Source organism: Furipterus horrens, unplaced genomic scaffold (assembly GCF_987537825.1).
Source record: "Furipterus horrens unplaced genomic scaffold, mFurHor1.1.pri manual_scaffold_10, whole genome shotgun sequence".
Classification (NCBI taxonomy): domain Eukaryota; kingdom Metazoa; phylum Chordata; class Mammalia; order Chiroptera; family Furipteridae; genus Furipterus; species Furipterus horrens.
In genome coordinates, this window is record NW_028327180.1 from 18,164,643 (window position 1) to 18,189,928 (window position 25,286).

The window sequence follows — 25,286 nt, forward strand, 5'->3', positions numbered from 1 at the left end:
TAGAAAGGGGAATATAAATATTTCGTGGTAAAGATTTGGTACCTTGTTCTTAAGACTATGCAATACTCCTTATTCTGCAGAATATTTTCCTCCGTGTTTCTTTGCTTGAAGAATATGGCAGAGGCATTCTCTAGCTCCGCTTATAGCGGCCAGAGCGCGGCAGGACCACATGTCCCGCTATGACGCAGCGCTGTCCTGCGCGGGCAGATTTCTGTTCACACCTTAGCCATGCCTTTCTCAAGAACACGCTTTTTAAAAAGTGAATATTAGGTATGTATTATTTTTAATTACTGTCACTGATGTATGTAATTTGAAGATTAATGTTGCTATAATTATATTGATATACTAAATAGTTATTCCCAGCCTTTTAGTCAGACAAATTAAGCCTGTCTTTATGAATTCATCTTCAAAGCCTCAAAGTGGTTAAGGAATCAGGAGTAGGCAGAATTAAAGCCTTTGTTCTGTGTTTAATTTAGCATGAGTTAGCAAATGTAATTGATTTTTAAAATGTGGCATCAAGGTTAGATTTCCCTTCAAGGAGAACTTTTGGTCTCTGTTCTCTCTTGGCAAAGGTTTTAAATTTTTTACACGCAACTCACTTGGATCACATTTTAAACTGGAATTAAAGTGATTTGTTTGGGTATGTGATAAGGAGTTAAGTACTTTAAATAGGGGACGTTCTCCTTTGGGACCACACATGCTTCGATGTTGAAAAAGAGATAAATGCACTATCTCGTTTACTGTTGTACTGTTTCCTATACTCGCCCTCCTATATTCACCCTCGTGCCTGGCCTGAAGGTGCTCAGTGTTCTTTTTTAATGAGCGAGTGAATGAATGAGTGAATAAAAGTCATTAGGAAACAGAACAGAGAAATGGATATAATCTTTTGATTTCTCAAACATCGAAATAGTTCCTCTGTTTCTCAAACTGCCCTCCCTGCTCCACTGTGGGCTTCCGCTCCGTGTGACCACAGCCTCTCCTTCCCGTGGCGTCGTCTGGTTTCCCTGCGCTAAGACCTGCGGGGTCCCATTTCTCAGGCCAGGCTTGCATTCTGCTACTGAGCTTGATGAGTTACTCGTGGGAAGTACTGCCATAGCCTCTGACACGCCACATACCTGCTGGCACAAATCATCCCCCTCCAGGGCGACTGGACCGAGCGAGACCAGTGAGATGGAGAAGGCGGCCAATCACCTAGTGAGTGCAAGACTGACAGCTGCTACCCAGCGGGGTACAGAGGGGGGCGTGACCAGGGCAAGGGAAACCGAGAGGCAGCAGTGAGTCTGTAGATCTTTTTTCCAAGATCATTATACCTGGACCCCCACCTGCTTCTGACTTGCTGTTTCCGATGCCAGGCACTGTGAATTATTCGGTCATATCTCCTCTGTCGAAACTGCCCTTCCCTTCTCCCTCTGGCCTGTAGGGTATGAGGTACCATCTACATATGGACACGTCCAGATCTCCACCTCCAGCCCAGGTCCCGCTCCCAAGCCTCAGCCCCACGCAGCTGCCTACTGGGCTCTCCAGTGGGACGTCCCTCAAGTTCTTTATCCTGACCTGCAAAACCCCGCAGGATCTGACTCCTGCTTACCTTGCCGGACTCTTACCACCTCAAATTCTATACTCCAATGATACTACACTTCTCTTCCTTTTTTCTTTGAGCTTTTTGTACACCTTCTGCTTAGAAGATTCTTCCTTTCAACATTCTTTTTCTATCTACTATTTATTCTTTAGCTTGGACATCACTTCTGCTGAGAACATTTCCTGCTCCCTCCCACCCCAAGTCTGGATGAAGGGCCTTTGTATACCTAGAGCATCATACTCTGAACATTTATTACACTATTATAATTGCCTATTTATCTCTAACTAGATGCTGGGATCAATGACTACTTCACTATATCGTTTCTGGCCTCAGGATCGAATGTTTTCTTGAATGTACCCAGCCCTTTTGAGTTCTTCATACCCTCACGGTTTACCCTAGAGGAACACCTTTTAAGGCCAACTTCCTCGCTTCTGTTCTGTGCTATTCCTGACCCCCTTTTGACATCTGCCAGATCAGGATCTCTAAGGTGCTGTTTGGCTGGCCTCACTTTCCAGTGGGGAGGCTTCCCAACTGTGAAATTCATGGCTTCCCTTGGTCTTATACACCGCAAGATAAAATCAGCAGGAACACAGCACAGGTGGGCTCCTTCCCCACCTTTCTGTCTCTGTTTAAGGCCTCACCATTTTCCTAACTACCAAGCTGGGTAACTTGGTAGTTTTGAATTCTTGCTTACCCTCACTTACTAAGCCCAAATGCTGTCATTTTAGGCACAGAGCACCGAGGGAGGAAGTCAGCCCCATGAGTTTGGATTAATACTGGATCCATAGTTGTCATAGTTAGCTCACTCTCATATCCACTAACACGTGAATCTCTTCTCTTTTCCTACTGCCGATGCTTCAGCTTAGACCCACTGTAGCTCGGTTTGAACTGTTGCCATCCCATCTAACTGACCCATGACTCCCAGGTCTTTTTTCTTGCTATCATTTGTGAAGATCAGGTTAAAGTGCTTTTTAAATTGTAAATATGCGCATGTCAGTCATGATCTTTAACACGTTTGCAGGAATCTTTCTCATAAAGCCACTCAAGGTTCTTGGTGTGAGATCTGTCCTGGACCGCTATGGTCCAGGACTCCCTCCCGTAGACTGGGGTGTGTGCCTTCTCTGTATTTGTACTCAGTGCATTTTACTATAATGCCTTGTCTATGAGTGTGCTCCTCTCCTGAACATCTTGGGGGCAGGAATCATGTTTTTTTCATCTGTGCCTGTGTCTCCCTCACTCTTCCTGCCTCTAGACTGGCACATGCCTGGTACAGAAGAGATAAGCAACCCACATCAATGGTGTACGTATTAACCAGCTCCCCTGAGTGCTGCTGCTCCCTCTGTTGGAGTTGTCTGTCTCCACCTGTTGAATCTTTTGCTCGCTAGCATAATACCCTCTCACACTTGAATACCTTGCTACTTCAGGGGCAGTCTTTAAACCAGTGGCGTGGGCCTCTCCTGGGAGCTGTTAGTCGTGAGTGAGACTTTGGAAAAGAGCTGATTACGATTTTATTTCTGAACACAGGTGCTTGCAACTGGGCTCAGTGGTCTGTACTCGTCCCTGCCTACAAAGCTGGAGGAGAAAGGCGAGGAGTGGCACTGCCTTCTCCGAGACGACTGGCTGCTGCTCCCTCCTCTCGTGCAGTTCATGAACTCCCTGGAGTTCTGCAATGCTGTCATACAGGTACCAAGCGTGATGCGGGGGCCTTCGCTACAGTCCGTTCAGGGTACAAACATTGTAAAGCACTAGTGTATGAACAGTCCGTCCTTTATTTTAATGTTTATGGACTATTGATACTTTACTTGAAGCACACTGAATGTCCTCGAATGAGTAAAAATGTTAGTTTATGGGTTTCTGGGAAGTTTTAATTGAGAAAAAAATAAGTAGATTTTCTTTCTCTTCCTTATAAAAAATGATAATTCTGTTTTGATTACCCACTTAACCATCAAAAAATAAGTTCAGTGCCTGACTCATTAAGTAGATGTGTTTAGGCTTTTAAGCATTCCAAATTATACCACTTTTATTTCAAGGTCTTTTTGGGAGTCTACAAAGGAAAACACTTTATTTTGCTTAATGGTGCATACTACATAAAGAATATTGTTATCCCAATTGAATTTAGAAGAACTTAAGCATCTTCTTAGCAACACAAATTAAATTTGCTTGGAAATTGGCCTGCTTCGGGGAAAAAAATACCACTGAACTCCACTACATTTGGTTTCTTGATTAGATTTTTACTTTCAGATTCCTTGTTATTGTTTTCAATAAAAATCAGATTTTATATACATTTAACGATGTAGTAAATATCTGTCAAACAATGTTTTATTTCTGTACAGCATAAACATCACCTTAATATTGGATTTATTAAGAAATAAAAATTTCTTTATGGTGATTGTAAGGTGAAAAATGTTAGCGATAATCTGTTTATCTACCAAATAAAGAAATAGCTTCTGGAAGAAAATGCAAGTAAATTACTTTGATTCCCATCTCATTTTTATTGCTAAGTCAAAGGAAGTTTTATTTATATATACGATAAGTGGATTACATCTTAAGTTGTTTTTTTCTTTAATATTACAGTCTATCAACATTTTCCTGCAGAATGGTGTGGAAATAAAAGAGATAGAACTATTAGTTTCTCCCCAAATGTACACACAGAGAGATGATTAGTATTTGAAGATGTAGCCTCACTTCCCTAGAAAGTGTTTTTTATTTTATTTGACTTTATTATTTTTTTTAACAAAGAAAAGTAAAGCTAACAGGCATGGTTAAGAACAGAAAAGTTATATATTTCATACTATATTTTGATATTGAGGCCATATACTTTAAAGATTTTTTGTTTGGGGGTACTGTTGGAAAGATTACTTATAAAAGATATTATCCATGTTAAGTATATTTTGTAAATCAAATATAGGAAGTCTTGTACCTCTGATAATGTTTCGTGCTTTTGAATAGGATCTATTTTTTATGAAAAGATTTCCTAAATACCTTCCTCCACAATAAAATAAGTAGCATAATATACACTGTCCATTTTGACAGTTATATTATTATTTTTAATTAGTCATAAGTTGAGGTGAGACATAGATGAAATTATGGGGTAAAAATTATACTTTTCAGTTTGTGAATATTATTTTATGACTTCTTATACATCTTCAGTCTGTTTATTGTCTATTTTAAAAAATAGAAACTTAAAATTACCAGTTTTTTAAAAAGTGAAAGTCCAAGCTATTTATACTGTAATAAGCCATGGTGGTTTAAAATTCCACGGTGGTTTTAAAATCTGAGTTATTCTTTAACCATGAAATAAATAGCCAAGATTTGGAATTCTTTTTTGAATTCAGAGTTTATACAGAAATATTTGATTTTTAAGAAGACCTAAAATTTTAATTCTTTGTATTTTTCTCTCTTAGGTGGCTCATCCCTTGATTCGTAATCAGCTTGTAAGTTATATTTACAATGGGTTCCTGGTACCAGTCTTGGCTCCTGCTCTCCATAAGGTCAGTGATTGGCTGATGTACTCTTTTATTTGTTTGTAGTACAACTGATGGAAAGTGAGAAGGCGAACATGCTGAATTGACTTGATGGTGACTTTAGCCTTAGTTCTTGTTCCATCCATATGCCTTAGCCATGTCAAACACAGGTCTGACAGTGGCTATAGCTTAAATCTGATGGGATCCATTTGGTGTCATAGAATATGGCATTTTGAATGTCAGGTAAGATAGTCTAAACCAGGATTGGCAAATAGACTGACTCTTGTGCCTATGCAGTTCGTGGAAGTGGCTACTTGGAATTCAAGGCCAAGTTTGTCATAGAGGGTGCAAGGTTTCCTGTGGCTGTGAAGAGGGGCGCTGGTAGCAAAAGTCCCGTGGATTTGCCATCGCTTAGAACATAATTTTTTATTATAAAAACTTTGTGACAGCGAAAAATTAAAGTGAAGCCAAGTTAAGGTCCCATCAAAGGTTGACTGTCCCATTAGCAGTAGTCTGAATCCGCTGTGACACTCATTCTGTGTAATAAGTCAGCTGATAGCTTTTCCATTGTGAACTGTCAAGAGACACCTATGGACCTAGAATTCTAATTTTAAGGACTTTTTTTTTTTTTTTTACTAAGTAGAGAGACATATACCATGTTTAGTTCAACAGGATCTTTGTCAAGTTATTGGAATTGCCAGCCTTGGTTGGGAGAGAGGTGAGGAACTACTCATCACATGCTTGTTGATGGAATGCCCACCTCTCTACACCTGCAAGTCCCATTTTCCATGGGCTCGCACTTTACAGAACCTGAGATCACCTGATTATGGCAACTTTGAAGCCTGGCACATGCTGATGGGAGTTCTAGTTTAGAGCACCTGATCTTCTTTTTTTCCTTCCCTAAATTTCCAAAGTATTTTATTTTGAGGAGGTGTTACCTTCGAGATAATTCCATACCACAGATACCATGGTTAGTATTACAACTCTAGCAAGCCTTTCTGCATGCTCATCTCTTAGGGCAGCAGGTCTCAATGGAAGATTCATGTCTTGCTTGCCACTTAGTGCCTTTTGAGCACAGTGACAATGTTTTCCAAACAAGGTGCTTGCTCTGATTGGGATTTTAGTGTTACTTCTAGGTTTAAGAGGTAATCTTGGATGTGGTTTGAACATCAAAATATTGAGATTTCCAGGTTATTTTAGTGATTTATGGGCACAAAGAGGCCAAGTCTTTGAAATTAAAATGTTTTTTAAAATATGAAACATATCTTTGGAAAATACAAACCTTGTATTTGTTTCCAGGTTGTCTTTCTATTTATGTTTTGCTGTTCTGGGGTTGGCATGGGTGTTTGAAGTGAAGGTCTCTAAGTCTCTGCATGGAGGGATTTTGCTCTCTGGAGCAATACAGCCATGCTGGGAAATCCTTTGGCAGTAATTATTCATGCACTCTCTCACACATTTAGACTTTCTTCCACATTTTTTCCCATCCTTTTCTTCATTGACCAGTTCATATAAAAGTCATTGTCACAACAGCTATAATTATAACATTATTATTTGCTCAGTCTGTTTTATGTTATTATAATAAGTACATCTTAAGGCTACAAATATTAATGATTACTCTTTATCCATAATTAAGGATGAGATCGACTTCCGAGAGCTGCCACGAGGATCGGATGGGTCACTGTCCTTCTCCTTCATAGCACTCACCATGAGTGGAATCAAATCATTAAATGTGCAGTAGCTTGCTTAATGTCTGTCTCCACAACGGTTTGCCTGCTTCTTGGGGGTAGGGTTCACATATTTTGTTCACTGGGGTAGCTCTAGTGCCAAGCACAGTACCTTAGATTTAGGGGTTATTGAATAAGCAGCACATAAATGGAAAGATGTTTGTCAAAGTGTTTGCACTTGGTACATTCCCAGATGGTGGTTCATGGAGAAGAATAGTAGCACTTTATATATGCTACTAATATTGTTCTCAGTAGTGCCCATAATTAAATGGAGATTTTAAAAATTATGATGTTATTTTAATACGTGCTTATTGTGAAAAATACAGTCAATACTGAGTATATGAAATGCAAAGTGAACATTAACCATTTTAGATTTCCAACCCCTAATTAAGATTCCTTAACTTTTATTTATCGAGGACCATTCCTCCCAGGGCTATTGTGCGACTTGGGAGAATATGTCCTCCTTAATTTATTTTTCTTCCTGCTCTTCATTTTTTAATTTTGTTTGTGCTTTTACCACCCAAAATTAAAAGCTTAGGAAGGAAGTGAGGTGGAGTTGAGCAGCCTCTCCTCTGGCTCTCGGCTCCCTCAGAGGTTGATGAGGAGAAGAAGAGCCTTTATGAATGGCGGGGCAGGTGCTCAGAAGCAGAGGAGGAAAGAAGTCCAGACTGGGGTGTTTCTTGAGGAGTTTCCAGTGGGAACAGTCACATCCTATAGCCTCTGTCCTCTCCTGTGATGTGGGAAGGGAGACCTGGGAGTCTCAAGTCTACCACAGGGGCTCCTCGCATGCTGGGTGCCTTGCCTTGGCAGAAGAGCCTCAGTTAATAACCTCAGCCAGTTTCCCCTGTGCACTAGCTCAGCCCCCAGTTTATGCAAAATGCTCTAGTTACACATCACCAGTGCAGGCAGTTTGCAGAGATGAATAAATAATAGAAATAAATTCACGCTTAAACACTTTACCACATCACAGTCCACAGCATTTCTTAAGTCATTGCAAAGGGTTGTGGGTAGTAAAAGGAGGGGAGTTGGGGGCACCTGACAAGTGCAGATCACTGTCTCCACCTTCTGCTTCCCACACGGTGTGTGTTTGGTGTGACTCCTCCTGCGCACGTGGTTCTGCTGTGGCTTTCTTCATCCAGAGCTGCGGGCTCGTCCTTTATTCTCATGTGTTAGCCCAGAGGTGGATCTGGGTTTTTGTTGTTCTTGTTTGTTTCTTTTTTCTTTTTTTTTTTTTTTTTAATGGAGCTGCGTTGTTTTCTGTAGTGTGGAAATACAATTCCTTATTCACAACTCAAAAATTCAAAAACCTCTGAAAACTGAAATTTTTAACCTTAGCCGGACTCTCTGGTGACAAACCCCTACCTGAACTGTCTCGAGACTGCCCTTATCTCACTTGTGTTAATATCTCTATGTTTTATGAAGAAATATTAATGTATTTAACTTAATTGTAGAGCTCTGCTTCCGATCTGCTGGGTTGTGTCAAGTATGGCAGATATAACACCGAATTCCAAATGCACGGTCTGCAGGGGCTTTGGATAAGAGATTGGAAGCCTATTTCGGTCATTTAGGGATACACATTTGGAGATAGGTTAAAATCACACTTTCTAAAAGTCATATTACGGAAAATGATACCATGTTAATATATAGATCATTTAGGAATTAGATCTAGCCATAGCCACGGACATCATGTTGTACAAAAATAGTTATTTATGACTTTAGATGAATGGTTGAGCCATTAATTATCCAGCACGAGCTAGTTCTGTTGTCTCCGTATGTTTAATTTATCAAAGCTAAGTGTCCAAGGCTGAAGATTCACTGGCATGCTGTGTTAGTCTGAGTTCTCAGGGGAGTGGATGCCAGGGTGGGATTGCATGTGAGAGGGTTTTGCTCAGGGAAATGCTGGTGAGCGAGAAAACTGGGAGTGGGGGGGGGGGGCGCAGGGCGGCTGGCTGCGGCGTTATCAGACTGCAAGGCAAATCCCACCCCGAGTGCAGGGGAGGGTGAGCTGGACTGGGAGTGTCCTAGGCTGCTGTGAGGAGGCCCGTGGCCCCCAAAACAGGTCTGCCAGAGCTGCCCCACTGTACTCAGCCAGTAGTGGTGCTGAGATTGCAGCGGAACCTCAGGGGCCCTGGGCCACTTGTGCTCCCCATGGCTGGAGGTCTAGGAGGCAGGCATGTTCCCATGGCTGCCACGTTTCCACGTGGTTGATTTCCGTGGTTTTCCTGATTATAGATGTCAAAAAGATGGACATGTATATTTGCTTACCTTATAGACTTTCTACTTTTTGGGTACAGAATATTCAGAAGTTCCAATGTTCCCTGCGTGCAGGGGGTCGTTTTGGTCAGGATTAGTTTGAGAAAGGAACTTACTATATCGGTAACTATGATGATGCTACAGGCGCAAACAACACCAACATCTCAGGGGCTGAAACAACAAGCGTTTACGTCTCCATTCACACAGCTTGTCCACCTGGGAAGTGAAATGGGCAGCTTGGAGGTAGCTCTTCTCCGTGGTATCCTTACTTGGGGACCGAGGTTGATAGAATCTTCACCATCTGGTATCACTGGTCATAATGGCAAATGGGAGAGACCATAGTGAATGTCCCACTGGTTCTGAAGCTCTTGCCTGGAAGTGACACATGTGTTTTCTGTTCACATTTCACTGTCTAAAGCAAAGCCAGTCACCAGGCCGCACCCGACCTCAGGGGCAAGTGCAGTTTCATTTTCCCAGAAGAAAAGTGTAGAAAGCGATTATCAGCCCTAATGACTGTCATACATATTTTGTCAGTCAGGGCTCCAGAAGGAACAGATGGCACCTCAAATTGGGTAGTGAGGGGACTCCTTACAAGAGAATGATGTTTCAATGATCTGTGCTGTGTGATAAGCTGCCCCCAACCTTAAAAACTTAAAACAATCACTTATCCTTAGCCTAAAGTGCAATTCCCAGGTTCAGGGATTAGGATAGCACACACCGGGGGTGTTCATTTCTGTTCTGTGAGGTCTGGAGCTCAGCTGGGATGAGTGCACAAGAGGTCAGGGGCAAAAGGGACTGAGAAAAGGCCTTAACTGGACCCACCAGGGCAGTTGAGCAGTGACATTCATAGTAAGTATTTCCAGTGCACAGGGCGTCCGATGATGAAGAGCTCCAGGACAATTTGGTGGTGACAAAAAGCAGCAAATATGGCCTGGCATTTGGGGAAGCATGGTGGCGAGCAAAGAATAAACAGAAAGCAAGGGGTCCAAGAGAAGGGGATCCCTGAGAGGAAGCGGCTGGAGAAACTAGGGCTACAAGAGGTCAAGACGCCAAAAAGAAAGCATCATGCTGCTCACCAGCCACGAAACCTGCCAAACCACGGGAAGACGGTGGCAGCCCCTCCCTTCTGTAAAACTGCCAGCCCTGCCTCACCGCATCGTTAAGTGCACTTAAATATTTGTTTTAAAAGACTGGGATTTTAAAGAATCGCTTTATTAACAAACCTGAGGCTTCCGACTCTGCGACCAGAGTTGCCTACTTTCGCCCTTGACATCCACGCTCCAGGCTCTCCTAGTTCTCCTTGTCCGCTCTCCTGACCTGACTCTCTCCTGTCCTTCCTTACCTGTGGACACGTTCAGGGCTGGCTTCTGCTGATCAGCCCCTGGGATCAGCTATCAACTCGACACAGAGGGCCTGCAAATCTGCTTGGCATAAATATTCAAACACTGGGCGGATCTCTTTGTCCAAATGGCCTGCTGTGCCCCTCAAACTTAGACCATCAAAGCCAAACTCACAATGTCTTTCTCCCCTGGCCACTCTAGCTCATCCTCTGCCTGCTTCATGCTTCGTTTGTGTGAATAACATCATTTTCCTCGTTACCAGGCCTAGAAGCCTTGGTTGATTCTTCTTGAATCTTCTGTCTCACTCACCCCTCATGTTGTGCCAAGCAGACAAGATCAGATGTGAAGCAGGCTTACTGCCTTTGCCCAGGTGTGTTATTGGGGAACACGGGGCTGGCGGGAGACCAGCAGACAGAGAATATGGCTCCCGCAGGGACAGAAAGGGGGGCCTGGAGGGTGTCTGGAGGACTAAGGGTTCCATAAATAGTACCCTGGGCTTAGTCATTTTATTTCTGTCACATGTCCTGTGAACTAGGATGGTCTTCTGCTTTGTGGGTTACATTGGCTCCTTTACTTGGAGATCAGTGAGAAATTAAGGAAGAAATTTGGGGCTATCTGTAGTAGTTGAGGGCAGGAACGTTGAGGGTGTTGAAGTAAGGGGTAGATGGAAGGAAAAATAATCCCACACCATCCTTTCCTGGCGTCAGCTCACAGGCATTAGCAGTAATAACTGTGACCTCAAAGGAAGCCTGTACCTTTGGTTTTTGCAAACAGCAGCTAGCTGTTTCATTCAGCAAATTATTCCACATAGGTGTGCCTGGAAAAACAGGCATAGAAAAATATACCAGAAAAACTGATTTTTCCACCCCCTCTTGTGTGCTGAAACCATGCTGGAAACAGTATCATGGGTAGAATAATTTCAGACATTTCCTTAAAGGCATGTGTGCTGGTCCCTATAAGCCACAAAGGAGCCCATTTGTTTTACAATCTTGTCTTCCAAACATACACATACATATTCATGAGCTATATCCTGTTAGCTCAGTAATTCATGGCTTATTGACTTAGGTTGATGGATGGAAGTTTTTGGGGGACAAGAGAAGAAAAGATGGAAATTCTGAGTCTGGGAGCAGCCCACTTGCTATTAATGTGCGTGTGGGTGGGAGTGGGCTGGGACCCCTTTAGAGCCCAGTTGGGTTCTCAGCAGCTAGGGATGTTTTTGACTTTTATGCCCCATGAAACCAGTGACTGAAGATTTTAAGAGCAATTAAATACAATCTTCAAATGATCATCATTAATAAATTCTAATGAGCTATAATTGGGTGTTGAGTTTATGGAAGGAATACTTAACCCCTTAGGTCCTGCTGTTCTTAGTCTCCAGAGCAGCCTGTCACTTAACTGAGCTCCACTTCTATCCATCTTCCTCATGCTTCTCTAGTCTGGGAGATGGTGGAGGAGGTTTGGGTGGCAAGAGAGCAGAGGCAGGCCCCCCGCTTGCTCTTTGGGCAGACTTCCTGTTGCATTTTTGGATGCTGAGCATGTTGGTACGCTTTGTCACTCTGCTGTCATCTGCGTCACTTTTTGATGAAAAACACCTTGAAGTTTCCTGTCTGGTTTCCACTAATGTGGTAAAATTTCCTTGGCCAGGTAATTCCCTTCAGCAGGAAATTGCAAGAAAGAAGGAGTCAAAACCCTGAAACTAGGATGCCATTGTTGGCCCTGGCAGTGTGAGATTTTATTTTTCAAATCTGGTGATTCTTTGCTAAATCTGTTATAGTTGTTCTTGAGTTATGGAGGTTCACCCATACACTCCAGCCCTGGGGAGGACCATGCTAAAAACTGTAGTGGGATAGGATTTTGGTCCCTCCATTCCATGTTTCTGCTTATGCATTTCAGTAATTTCCTTTTTAAAATCTGTTCCCTAGATCATTGCCCCAAGATGTTTGACTATAGGCCCCTGAATATTGTCCTACTGTTTTCTTTTTTTTGTTTGTTTGTTGTTGTTGTTTTTTTTTTGCACTAGCTCTTTATTCCTTTTCCTTTAACAATGTTGAACTCTCCTTGTTCAAGGGGAACTTTGTTTATTACCATGCCTGGAGTAGACGAGTCACTTAAGGGATTCTGCTCAGCAAAAGAAAACATCAGCAAGATGAAAAGGAAACCAACCATATGGGAAAACATATTTGCCAATGACATCACAGACAGGGGACTGATCTCCAAAATATATAAAGAGCTTATACGGCTCAACATCAAGAAAACAAACAACCCAATTAAAAAATGGGCAAAGGACCTGAACAAACACTTCTCCGAAGAGGACATACAGAAGGTCCATAGACACATGAAAAAATGCTCAACATCATTAGCCATCAGGGAGATGCAAATAAAAACCACAGTGACATACCACTTTACACCAGTCAGAATGGCCATCATCAACAAATCAACAAACAAGTGCTGGCGAGGATGTGGAGAAACGGGAACCCTACTGCACTGTTGGTGGGAATGCAGACTGGTGCAGCCACTATGGAGAACAGTATGGAATTACCTCAAAAGATTAAAAATGGAACTGCCTTTTGAACCAGTGATTCCACTGCTAGGATTACACCCGAAAAATCCTAAAACCCTAATTCAAAAGAACTTATGCACCCCTATGTTCATAGCAGCACTATTGTCAATAGCCAAGTGCTGGAAACAGCCTAAGTGCCCATCTGTAGATGAGTGGATCAAAAAACTGTGGTACATTTACACAATGGAATACTATGCAGCAGAAAGAAAGAAGGAACTCCTGCCATTTGTGACAACATGGATGGAACTAGAGAGAATTATGCTTAGTGAAATAAGCCAAACAATGAAAGAAAAATACCATATGATATCACCTAATACAGGAAACTAAAGAACAACACAAACAAAGGAACTAAATAGAACAAAGAGCAGAATAGCAGTCAATAGTGGGGAGGGGAGAGGGAGAGAAAGGGGGTAAGTAAGAGAAGGGTTTAGTCAAGGAACATGTATGAATGACTCATGGACATGGACAACGGGGAGGGATATGACTGTGGGAGAGGGGGTGGGCTGGGTGGGGGGCGAGCAATGGGGAAAAAATGGGACAACTGTAATTGAAAAACCAAAAGAAAAAATTAAAAAAAAAAAAAAAAAAAGGATTCTGTCCTCCACTTCGCTGAAAGCACACCGGGGTGACCACGTGGGCCCACAGGCTGCTGGTCTGGTGCAAAGTGAAAGGTCTCAAGAATGCCCTGGAGAAGTTTTATTGTTTCTCACAGAAGCCCCCGCTGCTGTCTCACAGCCTCCCAGGGCGGCTGCAGTGGGCTTCGGGGCAGGGAGGTGCTTACTCCCTTGGGGGCTGCCCAGCAGCGGGGCAAACCCAGCCGAGTGTGGAGACCTGGACTCGGCTCAGCAGCAGTGCTGATGCAGCCGGTGCCACCTCAAATTTGCCTTGTGTTGTGGCTCCCCTTTGATGCTGGAGATCCAGGTGTGACCGAGGACGAGCTGGGATGGCAGTGGCGGGGCCCAGACGATCATGCTGTCCCCTCAGTGACCCGAACATAAACAGAAGAGTGCCATGGAAGCAGAGAGGCCAGATACACGGATCACTGTAGCCCGTCAGTAATGGCAGTTGAACAAGGTAATTAAAAGGCCCAGTCCTGCCGCAGGCCGGCAGCTATAGAACGGGGATCAGCAGTAGCACTATTAAACGGGGTTGAAAATCATATTAAGCAGGCCAGCTCTAGACAGCCTAAATTAATAATTGCTCTATGCAATAAGAGCCAGATATTTTGTAGACCTAGCAGATTTTAGTGAGTTATAAGAGTCTTTTGCTTAAAATACTTGATTTATTAATTGAAAACTGAAAATTAGCCTGTGCCATCTAATATATCCAATTCATGCATTATATTTGATTAATACAATTTTGGCAAGCGGCATCATTAACATTTTAAAAAATGGAGTTTTGAGGTTAGAGAGACTTAGTTTGAGTTCTGACTCTTTGCTATTTAACTAGCAATATGACTGTGGAGAGTACCTTCATCTGTGGGTTTGTATTATCTGTGGGTAATAACACCTATCTTACCAGGCTCTTGTGAAGAATAAATGGGATACTCTGCTTAAAGTGCTTATTGTCTCTGGCACTTAGTATTAAACACGTGTTACCTATTAAGAAGCTGAATCTCTGCAATGAAACATCCTTTGTATGATACCATGTATTACTGGACAGTGAATTTTATACCATGTATTACTGGACGGTGACTTTTATACCATGTTTAGTGCTGTAGTATTTTGACTTTAGATAACATGCTCGTTGTCCCTTAACACATATGTATGTTATTTCATAGACAGTATGACTTTGGATTTACTCTCTCCTCATTTCTCTCAGAATGTGATGTCAACTCAGTTCTTCCTTGGATTATTTTCCTATTTATTCTGATTCTCCATGCCAGAGGTTCTGAAACCTAAACGTGCAAAGGCAGTTACCTGGGCACTTGTTCCATACGAACTCCCGGCTGCTAGAGAGTCTGACCGAGTAGGCGGGGCTGAGGCCCCGGAGGCTGCACATCAGCCAGCAGCCAGTGCTCCAAGGCCCACGCCTGCAGGATCCCCTGATCTGTGTCCTGCTGCTGGCACTTCAGCTGCTTGGGCTCTTTCATTGATTGCGGATCTGAAGACACAGGTCCTAGCTTTGTGGGTGATCTCAAGGGCCTTAACCCAGTGAAGGATCCAGTGTTCTGGCTGTAGTAGCCCCACTGTGTAGGCCTCCCAGGACCAGTGAACATCAGATGACAGGGTAGTGGATGGCACTTTGGGAAACAGTGGAGCCTTTTCCAAATGAGCGAGGTATTAAAACGGGGATACGGTCTGCCCTGCTTCCCTCTGGAGCTGTCTTAGTCTTCAAAGCCGATAACATAGGTCAGAATACTTTGCAAAATTGAAGGACTCGGTAGTAGTAGAATCTAAAGGTGAGTAGTGGAGGGAGGTTGTTGGGTTCTTACCGGTTCTAAGAGTGTGTTTCTCCCCTGATGTGTGTGCAGTGTTTGATTGAGGGGAGCATCTCCCGTGGCTCAGGATGCTGGACAGGTGCCATTGTGACTGTGACATCAGCTCTGCTTTCCTGTGTGATGCTGTCAAGTAGGTGGACAGTGAGTGATATCGCTGCCATAAAAGCTCAAGTGGAGATGCTGTCAGCGTGGCAGTGGGAATCCTGGCCACTCACGGATGTCCTGCACATCACAGGATAGTATAAGAAGACCACACAAGAGCCTCGTTCTGCTGCTGCCCCTGTCCCACCAGAGCCCTGGTGCTGTGGGCGGAGGGGAAAACAAGCGCTCCTTGTCACTGGAGGTGACACAATAAACATGGCGTTGACAGTTGACTGTAGCCTTATTACTTTTTTTCATTTTCCATATTCCAGGTTACTAAGTGGGAGATGATACTACACAGATGTTCAGATCCATATACAAATAAACTTTTCCCATCATCAATCCATAGAAAGCCTAAGAGAGCCAGTGGTTTATCCCGGAGCTTTCACATGTGGACCAACTGTACAACGTAAAGTAGCCTCTGAGTGTGGAAGTAGGTTGTCATAAAAGCTATCGGAACATTCACTTCTTTTTTTTTTTCCTAAAGAAAATCTTAAAATTAATATTTACGGTCTCATGCTAAGCTTCTGACTTACTTAAAGCAGTGTCTTTTCAGTTAATTTTGTAGACAGGGTGGCTCCAGTTAGGGTACATATGACAGCTGGACATATTGTTATAAGGATGGAAGCCTAAATCTTTCCTCTCATTTTGCATATTCACAGATCAACTAGGGAACCAATGGGCCATAGGATCAGCACCTTGACCTAAAGCCAGCTTCATGTGGCCTTGAGGGCATCCCTGTTCCTCTTCCTGAAATGAGGTTGAGCTCTGCTCGTCCTTATGGAACTATGTTGCCTGCCTGGAGTATCTCCATAATGCTAGATCCAATGCTGTGCCCAAACAAACAAACACACAAAAACACTGGCCCAAGTAAATAGACTTCAAATAGCAAAGGGAAAGGCCAGTTTATTCATTGCCATAAACCTCAACGTCGTGGTATCCAGCAAATACGGCCTATGCAAAGGGTTTAATAGGGTGTGACTTCCGAGTCAGGCTGCCCGCGTTGCCGTTCCAGCTCTGCCACATGCTAGCTGTGTGCCCTGGGCAGAACCTTTAACCTCACTGAGCGGTTTTCCTCGCTTGTAAAATGGGGGTGATAATAATAATGCCTACCTTATAGATCTGCGAGGATGACATGAATTGATAGGTTAGGTAGGACAGACAGCAAACCAAGGCAGGAGGAGGAGGGAGACATGTCTCGCCCACTAACTCAGCCACCCTGAGCCAGGTCCGATAGTATTGCCAGGTGTTCCAACGCCACAGGAAACACCATGCTAACACAGGAGGAGGGCAGTCCCTGAAATTCTGTGTGTGCTCTCCACTAACTGGGAAGGAAAGCCTTTGAAACTGTGCTTTCATCCCAAGGCCCAAAAGACGGGAAAGGGTTCATAGTGCCCAAAGGAAGAAGCTCATAGAACAACTTTGTTTAAATGCCTACCTCTGGTCACTGTTTTACAGGGAATCTCTAATGCTTACAGAAAGAGCCCATAAATAACTTTGGGTAACTGCCCCAGCTTTAACTAACTGCTGCCTGTCATGTATCTTGTTTTACAAGATGAACAAATGGAGTCTGCAGCAAGATAAGGATTTGGGCTAACAGACCCCCACACATACCTAAGTTTGGGTAGTCACGGTTCCCTCAGCCCCGAAAGCTGGCACCACCTTTACCTGTCAGTCAGTATGTAACTTCTTCATCAGTCCCACCAACTATATAAGTCCTCAGAGCAAAGACTCACTCTCTGTCAGCTCCCTCCTGGCTCCCTCTGGCCACCTGGCTTCAAGCCACCCCGACCTTTGGCCACCCTTACTCTGCTTTGCTTTTGCCCTTCTCCCGGACCTCAGCAAGGCCCATTCTCTTCCATGAGAACATATCACCAATAGACCCTGCTCACATGCTAATAGCCTTGCTGATGTGTGATTTTTTACTGCATTGGAAGAAGAACTGAGTTTCTGGGAATTTCTCCTGTGAGAGATACTCTAAATGGTGCCTGGCACGGAGTCAGCGCGATGTGTGTTAACTGTATTATTACTGCTTTTGTTATTATTATATACTTGCTGGAAAATCATGATTTTGGATGACGGGGCAGTCCTTTCATTGTCTAGCACTATACTGTGCTACTATTATTTTATCTGTAATAATATAAAATGTGACATATTGCCAGGAGGAAATAGGTCAAGAACTATAGACATCAAGGTATTAAGAGAAATAGAGGCAGACTTCAGAGAGTCCAACTATTTTAACTTTTTACTGGGGTACTCCCAAACTTGCTCCCACTTCTCTCTCACAGACTCACTTCTCCAGCCATCCTGGCCCCTTTGCTGTACAGTGAGTGTGAATTAGCCTTCTAGAGAAATGCCTCTCCTTAGGCTTTTCCTCTCCCTGAGGAGCTTTTCTCCTCCAGCTGTGCTCATCCAAATAGTCTTCACCTTCTGATGTCCAGAGCACATGCCACCTCCTTCTGAAAGTCTTCCTGATCCAGCCGGGAGTAGCAACCACTCTTCACCCCTTAACGGTTACTTTGTATGATCGTTATGGGTTTGATGTGCCCTTTCCTACCAGGAGTCAACACCGTGAAAGTAGAGACCACACATATCTGCTCACTCATTCACCCATTGAACTCGTATTATAGCAGCATGTGTGGCACACCACCTTGTACATCTTAGGTATTTTTATGGTTTCTAAATAAGTGAGTGTGTGAACATAGATATGGTAACCAGGTAGGCGTGTGTGTGTGCAGAGCGAATGTGAAGAGTGAGAGGAGAAGGCTAGGGAGAGAGTAAATAGTCTAGTGAGCTTGGGGTCACGTCAGGTTGATGAACTGATGTTTGGCTGACAGCGGGCACTCGGTGGGGCATGGCCTAGGAGGAAAGGGAGCTGTTTGAGGGGAGGGGTGTCTAGCATTGACTAGAGATGACTGCTGCTGAAAGCGAGACAACTCTTTAATTGTGGAAGTCCAGAGAAATGACTTGAGACAGATATTGCTGGAAAAATATAAAGGAAGATACAGATATTTTATAGGAGAAAGCAAAAGGAATATGAACAAAGAAATATTACTGGAGGATCCGTGATGGCTCTAAGATTCACGTTTGAAATGCGCTCTCCACATCTAGAAATGAAATTGTATGAAGTAAGCCAACTTTTCTTTACTGCTTTTGGCTTGTGTTGCCTATGATTGGCAATACATCATGCCATAGTTATCTATCAAGACATCAAACTATCTGGATAAGCATGTGTGGTATTTATATGTGTGTTAAATGCTTTACTAGAAGTAGTAGATTTAGCTGTCCAGTTTTTCCTTTGAAGGTATCATTCTATCAGAATTTAGGATTCCGGAGTTTTAAAGTCCATTCGATTTCAATGTCATAGAGGAGCTATATGTGGAGTGAGGGTGGGGGACGTTCTCATTTGTCTCCATGTCCTTATTTCCTGACACAGTGTTAGCCCAGTGCCTGGTTCCCAGTAGGCACTCCATAAATGTTTTCCAGTAAATGAATGAACAACGTCTCTCTTTTTTTTTTCAAGTAAATTAATTACCAATACCTTAGCTTAAAGTTCTTGCCACATCTACACTGAGAGATTAAATTGGAGGTGGAAACAGTATGTTGTGTTCTCCTAGAATTTTAGTACTAGACATAATTTCGGATTGTCTAGTTCCAGCTCCTCATTTTTCAGATGAAGATGTTGAGGACTAAAGAGGTTAAGTGACTTGCTCAGGCCCACACAGCTGATACCAGCTAAGCTTGGACCAAAAACCCAGATTTCCAAGTCTGGAGGCCTCAGTATCATCTCTTTTCATGTCCCTGCTCTAAAGTAAACCTTGGTTCCGTGATTCCTTCCATGGCAGAACTTAACTCCTGGGCTCCCAATGCAGAACTCAGGAGAAAATTCTCGTGATGCTTTTATAAATTGAATGGAAAGATTTCTTAGAGAGCAAATCCCCTTCCTCTTAAGGCTCCTTTACAATGCATGGGCTGCTTGGGTGAACCCATATTAAGTTTCTGATGTCCTGCTTGAGTCTCTCCTCCTGTTCAGTCTGCTCCAAAAGGAGAGTTTGCACCATCTAGTGGATCTAAGAGGCTCTCGGGTCTGATTTTTTGGTGGCTCTACTTTAAAAAGGAGAAAGGAACAATATTTTTTGTAATTAATCTCTAGATTCTCACATTCAGTCCTTTGCTCATCTCGTGAGAGTGAGGTGTCAACAGCCCAGAATGATGGTAGTTGCTTTGTGCTTCACGGTGCTGAAAACAAGGCGCTTCATTGACTCCCCTCCTCTTACTCTTCCTTCTCCTCCTTTTTTAATGGCAGGAGGACAAGGAGGTAAGCAATATATAAACCTTGAGTTTTCAGCCACTGCTTGGATTCTTTTGGTCATTAATTCAAACATTAACTTTTCTGTAATGGGCCTTCCCATTATAGATGAGAATTGGTCAAATCCTGCTCTTATTCCTGGGAAATCCTGTAGTACTCATCTGGGCAATTAATGTACTATTCAGTAATATACAATAATCTACTATCCAACTGGATAAATGAAGTTTTTGGAAGTTTCCAAATTGCTCCTTTGTTCTCCTTCAATAGAGGTTTTAAATTTTTTCGTAAACTCAGCAAAATACTTATCTCACGTGGCAGATGGCCGAAGATGGTGTCTATTAAGCAGGATAACTGATGACCGAGTGATCTCCCCACTGACCTTGCCCTGTGATCTGAAAGCTCGTTTACCTCCCAGGCCCCGAGTTTTCTTTGGGAAGAATGTGATTGGTCATCTTTTTATTTACAAAGTACTGGCCAACCAGGTACCTTTTTTTTTTTTTTTAAACTTGTTGCCACTCTGTCAGCTGAAATATTTTAAACGACATCTTAGCACCCATGTAGTACGGTCAGCCTTTGTGGTAGTGGGTCTTTGGGACAGAATCAGCAAGGGAATCCTGGCCCCACTTGTGGGGATTCTGATTTACCTGGATCCAAGCAGGCGTGAGCATGGGTATTTTAACAAGCTCCCCAGCTGACTCTAACATGCAGCCAGGGTTGAGAAACACTGTTTTACATCCTTCAGAGGGCTGTGTGTCATTGGATTCCAAATCAACTTTGACCGTTGGAGATACATATCTGAAAACCAGTGTTCTCCTTGGGGACAGGAGTTACACTGTGTTATGATCGAAGTAACAACAGTTATTGGCGCGCCTAAGTGATTCCATGTTTACATCTCTGGTTGCGGCTGGTGGCGTTCGTCCTGGGGCATGTTCAGGTCTGAGGAAGGGGAATGCTTCAGAGACAGCCAGGAGCAGTAAGGGCCAGAGGTCCGTGCTTCTGTGAGTGGCAGTTTAATGTATTATTGCAATCGCCCTCATCTGAGTGCATTGATTCTCTGTGGTTGGCACTTCTCCTGGTGACAGTAGGAAAGTCAGTGTCTCACATTAAACCTTTTTTTTCTCTCTTGTTGGTTTTAAGAGCATTTTTTCCTCTCTCATTAGCTTAATGATTAATTTCACTTCTTTCTGTGGCTTCCAGAAGTAAGGTGCTCAGGGACTTGTTTGGGGATGCTGTTTTCTGGAGTAGCATCCTAATCTGTCACTGGTAGTAGCACCTTGCTCCTGAGAAACGTATCTGAATTGGCTGGAGGAGGGATGGGGCAATAAAAGGGCAGATGTGGGTGTAAATACTTCAAAATGCTATAATTTTAACTCTTATAATGGGAGATGGGGTCCTTGACCTTAACCAGTCTGCATAGTTGATACAACTCTTTAGTTTTGAAGTGCTTCTGCTCTATTTTCAGAGGGCAGGGGATGAGAGTCTTCAGGGATTGTTAGGATTCTTATCCTGGCTTCTCAAAGTAGTAGGAACAACATGAAATTTGGTATCAGTTAGACCTGGTCTCCGGTGACTGCTCCCTGCCACTTATTGTGTGCCGTTGGCGCAAGTTTCTGAGGGTCAGTTTCATCTGTCAGATGAGAACCCTAATACCTGCCTTACAGGGCCAAGGTGAATTAACTCAGATAATGTATGTAAAGCAGCGAACACAGGGCTTGCTTGACACAAAACTGGGACTTCATAAATAGTAGCTATTTCTAGAACTACTATTAATAGTAGTGATAATTAATGATAATGATAATAATAGTTAACTTTTTTTCCTCCTTTGGAAGGGTGCCTGAGATATAAGGAGCCTCGTGGCCTGTATGTCCAGCTGTCCTTCTTGGGGGCAGAGAATGGGGACGTCAAAGGGGTCTGGACAGAGCTCTCCGGTGGGAAAGGCAAGCTCACTTTTCATCCTCATACCAGCGACATCTCATAACTTAGTCTCCTCACATATTAACCACTTAAAGTATAAGAGTTGCTCCCTAGAAGAGTTCATTTCACTGATCATTCATCCTGTGTCTATATCTATCCTGCTTATTTACCTTAGAGGGTAAAGAATATAGATTTTTATTTAAAGTGTGAAAGGGGGTTAGTAGGGAAGAAGGGAAAATATGATTTGGGTTTAACTTTAGTTTGAGTCATACCTGGTGCCATGGAGCTCTGTGGGCTTTGAACACCCAGAAAGGGAGGCTGAGGGGTACCAGGCTGGGCGCCAGGCAGGTGCTGAGGGCCCAGCTACAATGGCCATCATTCTGATGGCTGTACCCAGTCCCCTGGCAGGGCTGCTGTGTGCTGCCACGTTGGTCTCATTTGCTGTAAACTGGCAGTGTCTGGACGACAGTTCCATGTCACTGAAGCCCTGGGCCTAGGGTGTTGAGCATTTGTATGAATCAGAATAAACTGAATATGCATGGCTGAGGGACCTGTACTGCGGTGTCAGAGAAGTTTGTGTGTCCTCATTGAGGGATGAAGTGGAGTTCTGACAAGGTGAGAGTCATGAAAAATGAGTGAGGTAGACGGAAGACCAAAAGAGCCCCTTTATTACCCATTAAACGGATGCTGGAGAATAGGGTTCATACCTGTGGGCAAGATTTCCTAATGATGAAGCCCAGATTTAGACAAAGCCACCCAGGCACACCACGGAGCCAGTGGTGGGAGGGGCAGAGAAGAATGTGTACTTCCTCCTGGCAGCCTGGCTCCCAGAAGGAAAGAGAAAGGAAGGGACAGGCTCATTAAAATGACAAACCTCCGCACCCCCTCCCTGCCAATCCCAGCAGGAAGAGTTACTGAGGGAGGCGTAGAGAGGCCAGAACTCTGCAGGGAGACCCTGCATGTGGGAGGAAACATTTGGATTCTCTATCAGCTGCGCAAAAATCCTACTCTTCTAAATTCTAGCAAATTTGGAGGTAGTAATTCATATTTAAAAAAATGAGTAGGGGTAGTTGAATCATCATTCCCATGATCAAGAACCTGTAATGGGTCCCCGTTACCTGCAGAAGAGAACCCAGTCTCCTTCAGTGGTTTTGGAAAATTGCCCCTAATGGGACCCCATCCTGCCTGTTAGCCTTCCTTCTCCATGACTTTCAAATGCCAATCTGAACTCAGGGCAGTATCCTCATTGTCCTCTTGTCTTATTACCATGTTCCTGCTGGATTATTCTTTCTACTTCGTGCCTGTCTGTCCAAAATGTATTCATCTGTCAGGCCCCAGGAGAGTCCCCATAGTGGGCTAAAGCCTTGCACTGAGGTGCACCCTGATTTCTCTCCTCTGTCCCTGAGCTTTCACTGGGGCCATGCAGTGCACTTCTGTTGTGTATTCTTGGCTGCTAGTCTATTGTACATGGGAAAAGGACTCAATTATTCAGTGGGTTAAATAAATGGGTCCAAAGAAAGTGGCCAGCGCCCTCATCTCTACATGGAAGTAGATAGAGTTCTGTGACGATGATGCTGGAGATGAACTTACCAAGGCAAAGGACTGAGATTAGATTTTGTCTCATGTCACTGACATGGAATCAGAGAATCTCAGATTTTTGAACCTGAGAGTTCAGAGCATCTAGGTCAACACCATCATTATGCAGCTGGGAACAGTAAGACTCATGATTAGAAAAGAAATATTGAGTCTCTGGGCGCAGTTTATGTGAGAAGTCTCGAGGATGTGAAGTGCATGATTTTAAAATTTAACGTTGCTGTACCCACAGCAGGTGTATGTGGCAGTTTTGTATTTACATTAGGGAGTCCTCTAAGTGTTTCAGAGTGTTCTGTTATCTTGTAGGGCCTCCCTTCCTTGTGTTCTCATCACAGTTCGTGGAGAAAGGCACTTTTTCACAGAAACTGTCACTCAATTCATCATGAACCTTCTTCATATGTGCACATTTCCTGTGCTAGATTACATGGCACGCTGGATGCCACGCTTCTTTCACAGCTGGGGAAGTTGAGATGCTGAAAGGTCCCTTGCCCAAGGTCGCCAGATCCTAAGGGTTAAAACACAAGTTGTTTATATAGATCCACTGCGGTCCATTTCCTACTAGCCTGTGATGCCTTTTTCTCCCTTAGATTGTTATCTGTACACTCTGAGAATTCCAGCTTAGAAAAGGAAGCCCATTTGCTTTCCTTTATCAGCAAAGAGAAGGAACAGCTAATACAAGGACTTACCCCTCCAGAGCAGAAAGTTAGGAGCCAAACCTGGAGGAAGGACAGCCTGGCTTTGATGCGTGCTGAGAGAGGGGGCTGCCCTGTGCCCGGAGAGCAGGAGCCACTGCAGGAGGAGCTGGGTCAGCTAGCTCTCAGCTCTTCCTGAGTCCCAGACAGGTTTTCCCAGAGCAGAGTCAGTATCTATTTCATGCTGTAGAGGCTCCCAAGATGTAAGTGATCAGATTTCACTATTGTCTAACAACGTCAAACAAAAATAAGCACAGTGTTCTGGTTGTTTATACCATCATTTTTTTCCATTAAATTTTAAATATTTTAGGTTTTTAATTAAAAAATGAAACTTTAGTATTGATTCTGTTTATTAGTTGACGGAAAAGTTAACAGATAAGTTAATGGGTAAATATATATTTTTAAAGTAGTTTTCAGACACTGAATCTTGTCACATTAATGAATCAAAAAGTCACTTTGGTAGGTGCCAATTAATGCTTAAAAACAATACAAAATATCAGAAAGTACATTGCACTGTACTTAGCAATGCTAAATATTATGTATTATTGTGAAATGTAATTCTTATGATGGGTCATGATTTTTAAAAGTTTGAAAACCACTGTTGTCATGCTTTGGAGGATTATGTGGAAAATGGGTTATGAGATTAGCCTTGACATGACATTTATGCTTTATCAAAATAGGCTGCAAATGTTATTTGGTCCTCTCTTGATGTAAAACATTCATTTATTGATTCAAGTCGCTCAACAAGTAAATGCTGAGTACCCAGTATATACCAGGCACTGTTTTATATGCTGAGGATGAGATTGCTATTTACTCACAAAGCAAATGATCTTATTTTCAGAGAAAACACTGTATTGGTTTGCATAAGGTTTATCTATAGATAATAGTAAACTCCTTTATGTAAAAGAAGACTCACTTTAATGGTCCTTTCCTATCCCATATACCAACTGTGCTTCCACTTCACTGGCCAGGTTACATGCAGCCGCACCTAGTTGCCCAGGAAGTAGGGAAATGTAGTTTTTAGCTATGACGTTGGGTTTATTTCCAAGGAAGAAATTCTGTTTCTAATGGTGGAAAGCCAGAAGTTTCTGTTACTATAATTATTGGGAAGACATGGGCCGGACAGGAGTAGGATTGACCAGGTTGTCCACGGCACACAGGTGCCCTGCCGAGGGGACGAGCAGGAGAGACAGGTTCCCATTCTGCTCGCGGAGCACGGGCTGCGTCCACCCGCAGGAAGGGCCACCCTTAGCTAGCTGGCAGAAGGCCACCTACTT

At 43.3% G+C, this 25,286-nt stretch overlaps 1 protein-coding gene across 8 annotated transcripts in view; it reads left to right on the forward strand.

The window, feature by feature from the left end:
• The window catches only part of FHIP1A (FHF complex subunit HOOK interacting protein 1A), a 211,280-nt gene that overhangs the window by 127,474 nt on the left and 58,520 nt on the right, over positions 1 to 25,286 (forward strand). For all 8 annotated transcript variants that reach the window (XM_090288117.1, XM_090288111.1, XM_090288110.1 and 5 more), the window contains 2 exons: positions 3,104 to 3,262; positions 4,984 to 5,070. In XM_090288117.1, the coding sequence (XP_090144243.1) occupies positions 3,104 to 3,262; positions 4,984 to 5,070 (246 nt within the window). The remainder of the gene's footprint in view (positions 1 to 3,103; positions 3,263 to 4,983; positions 5,071 to 25,286) is intronic.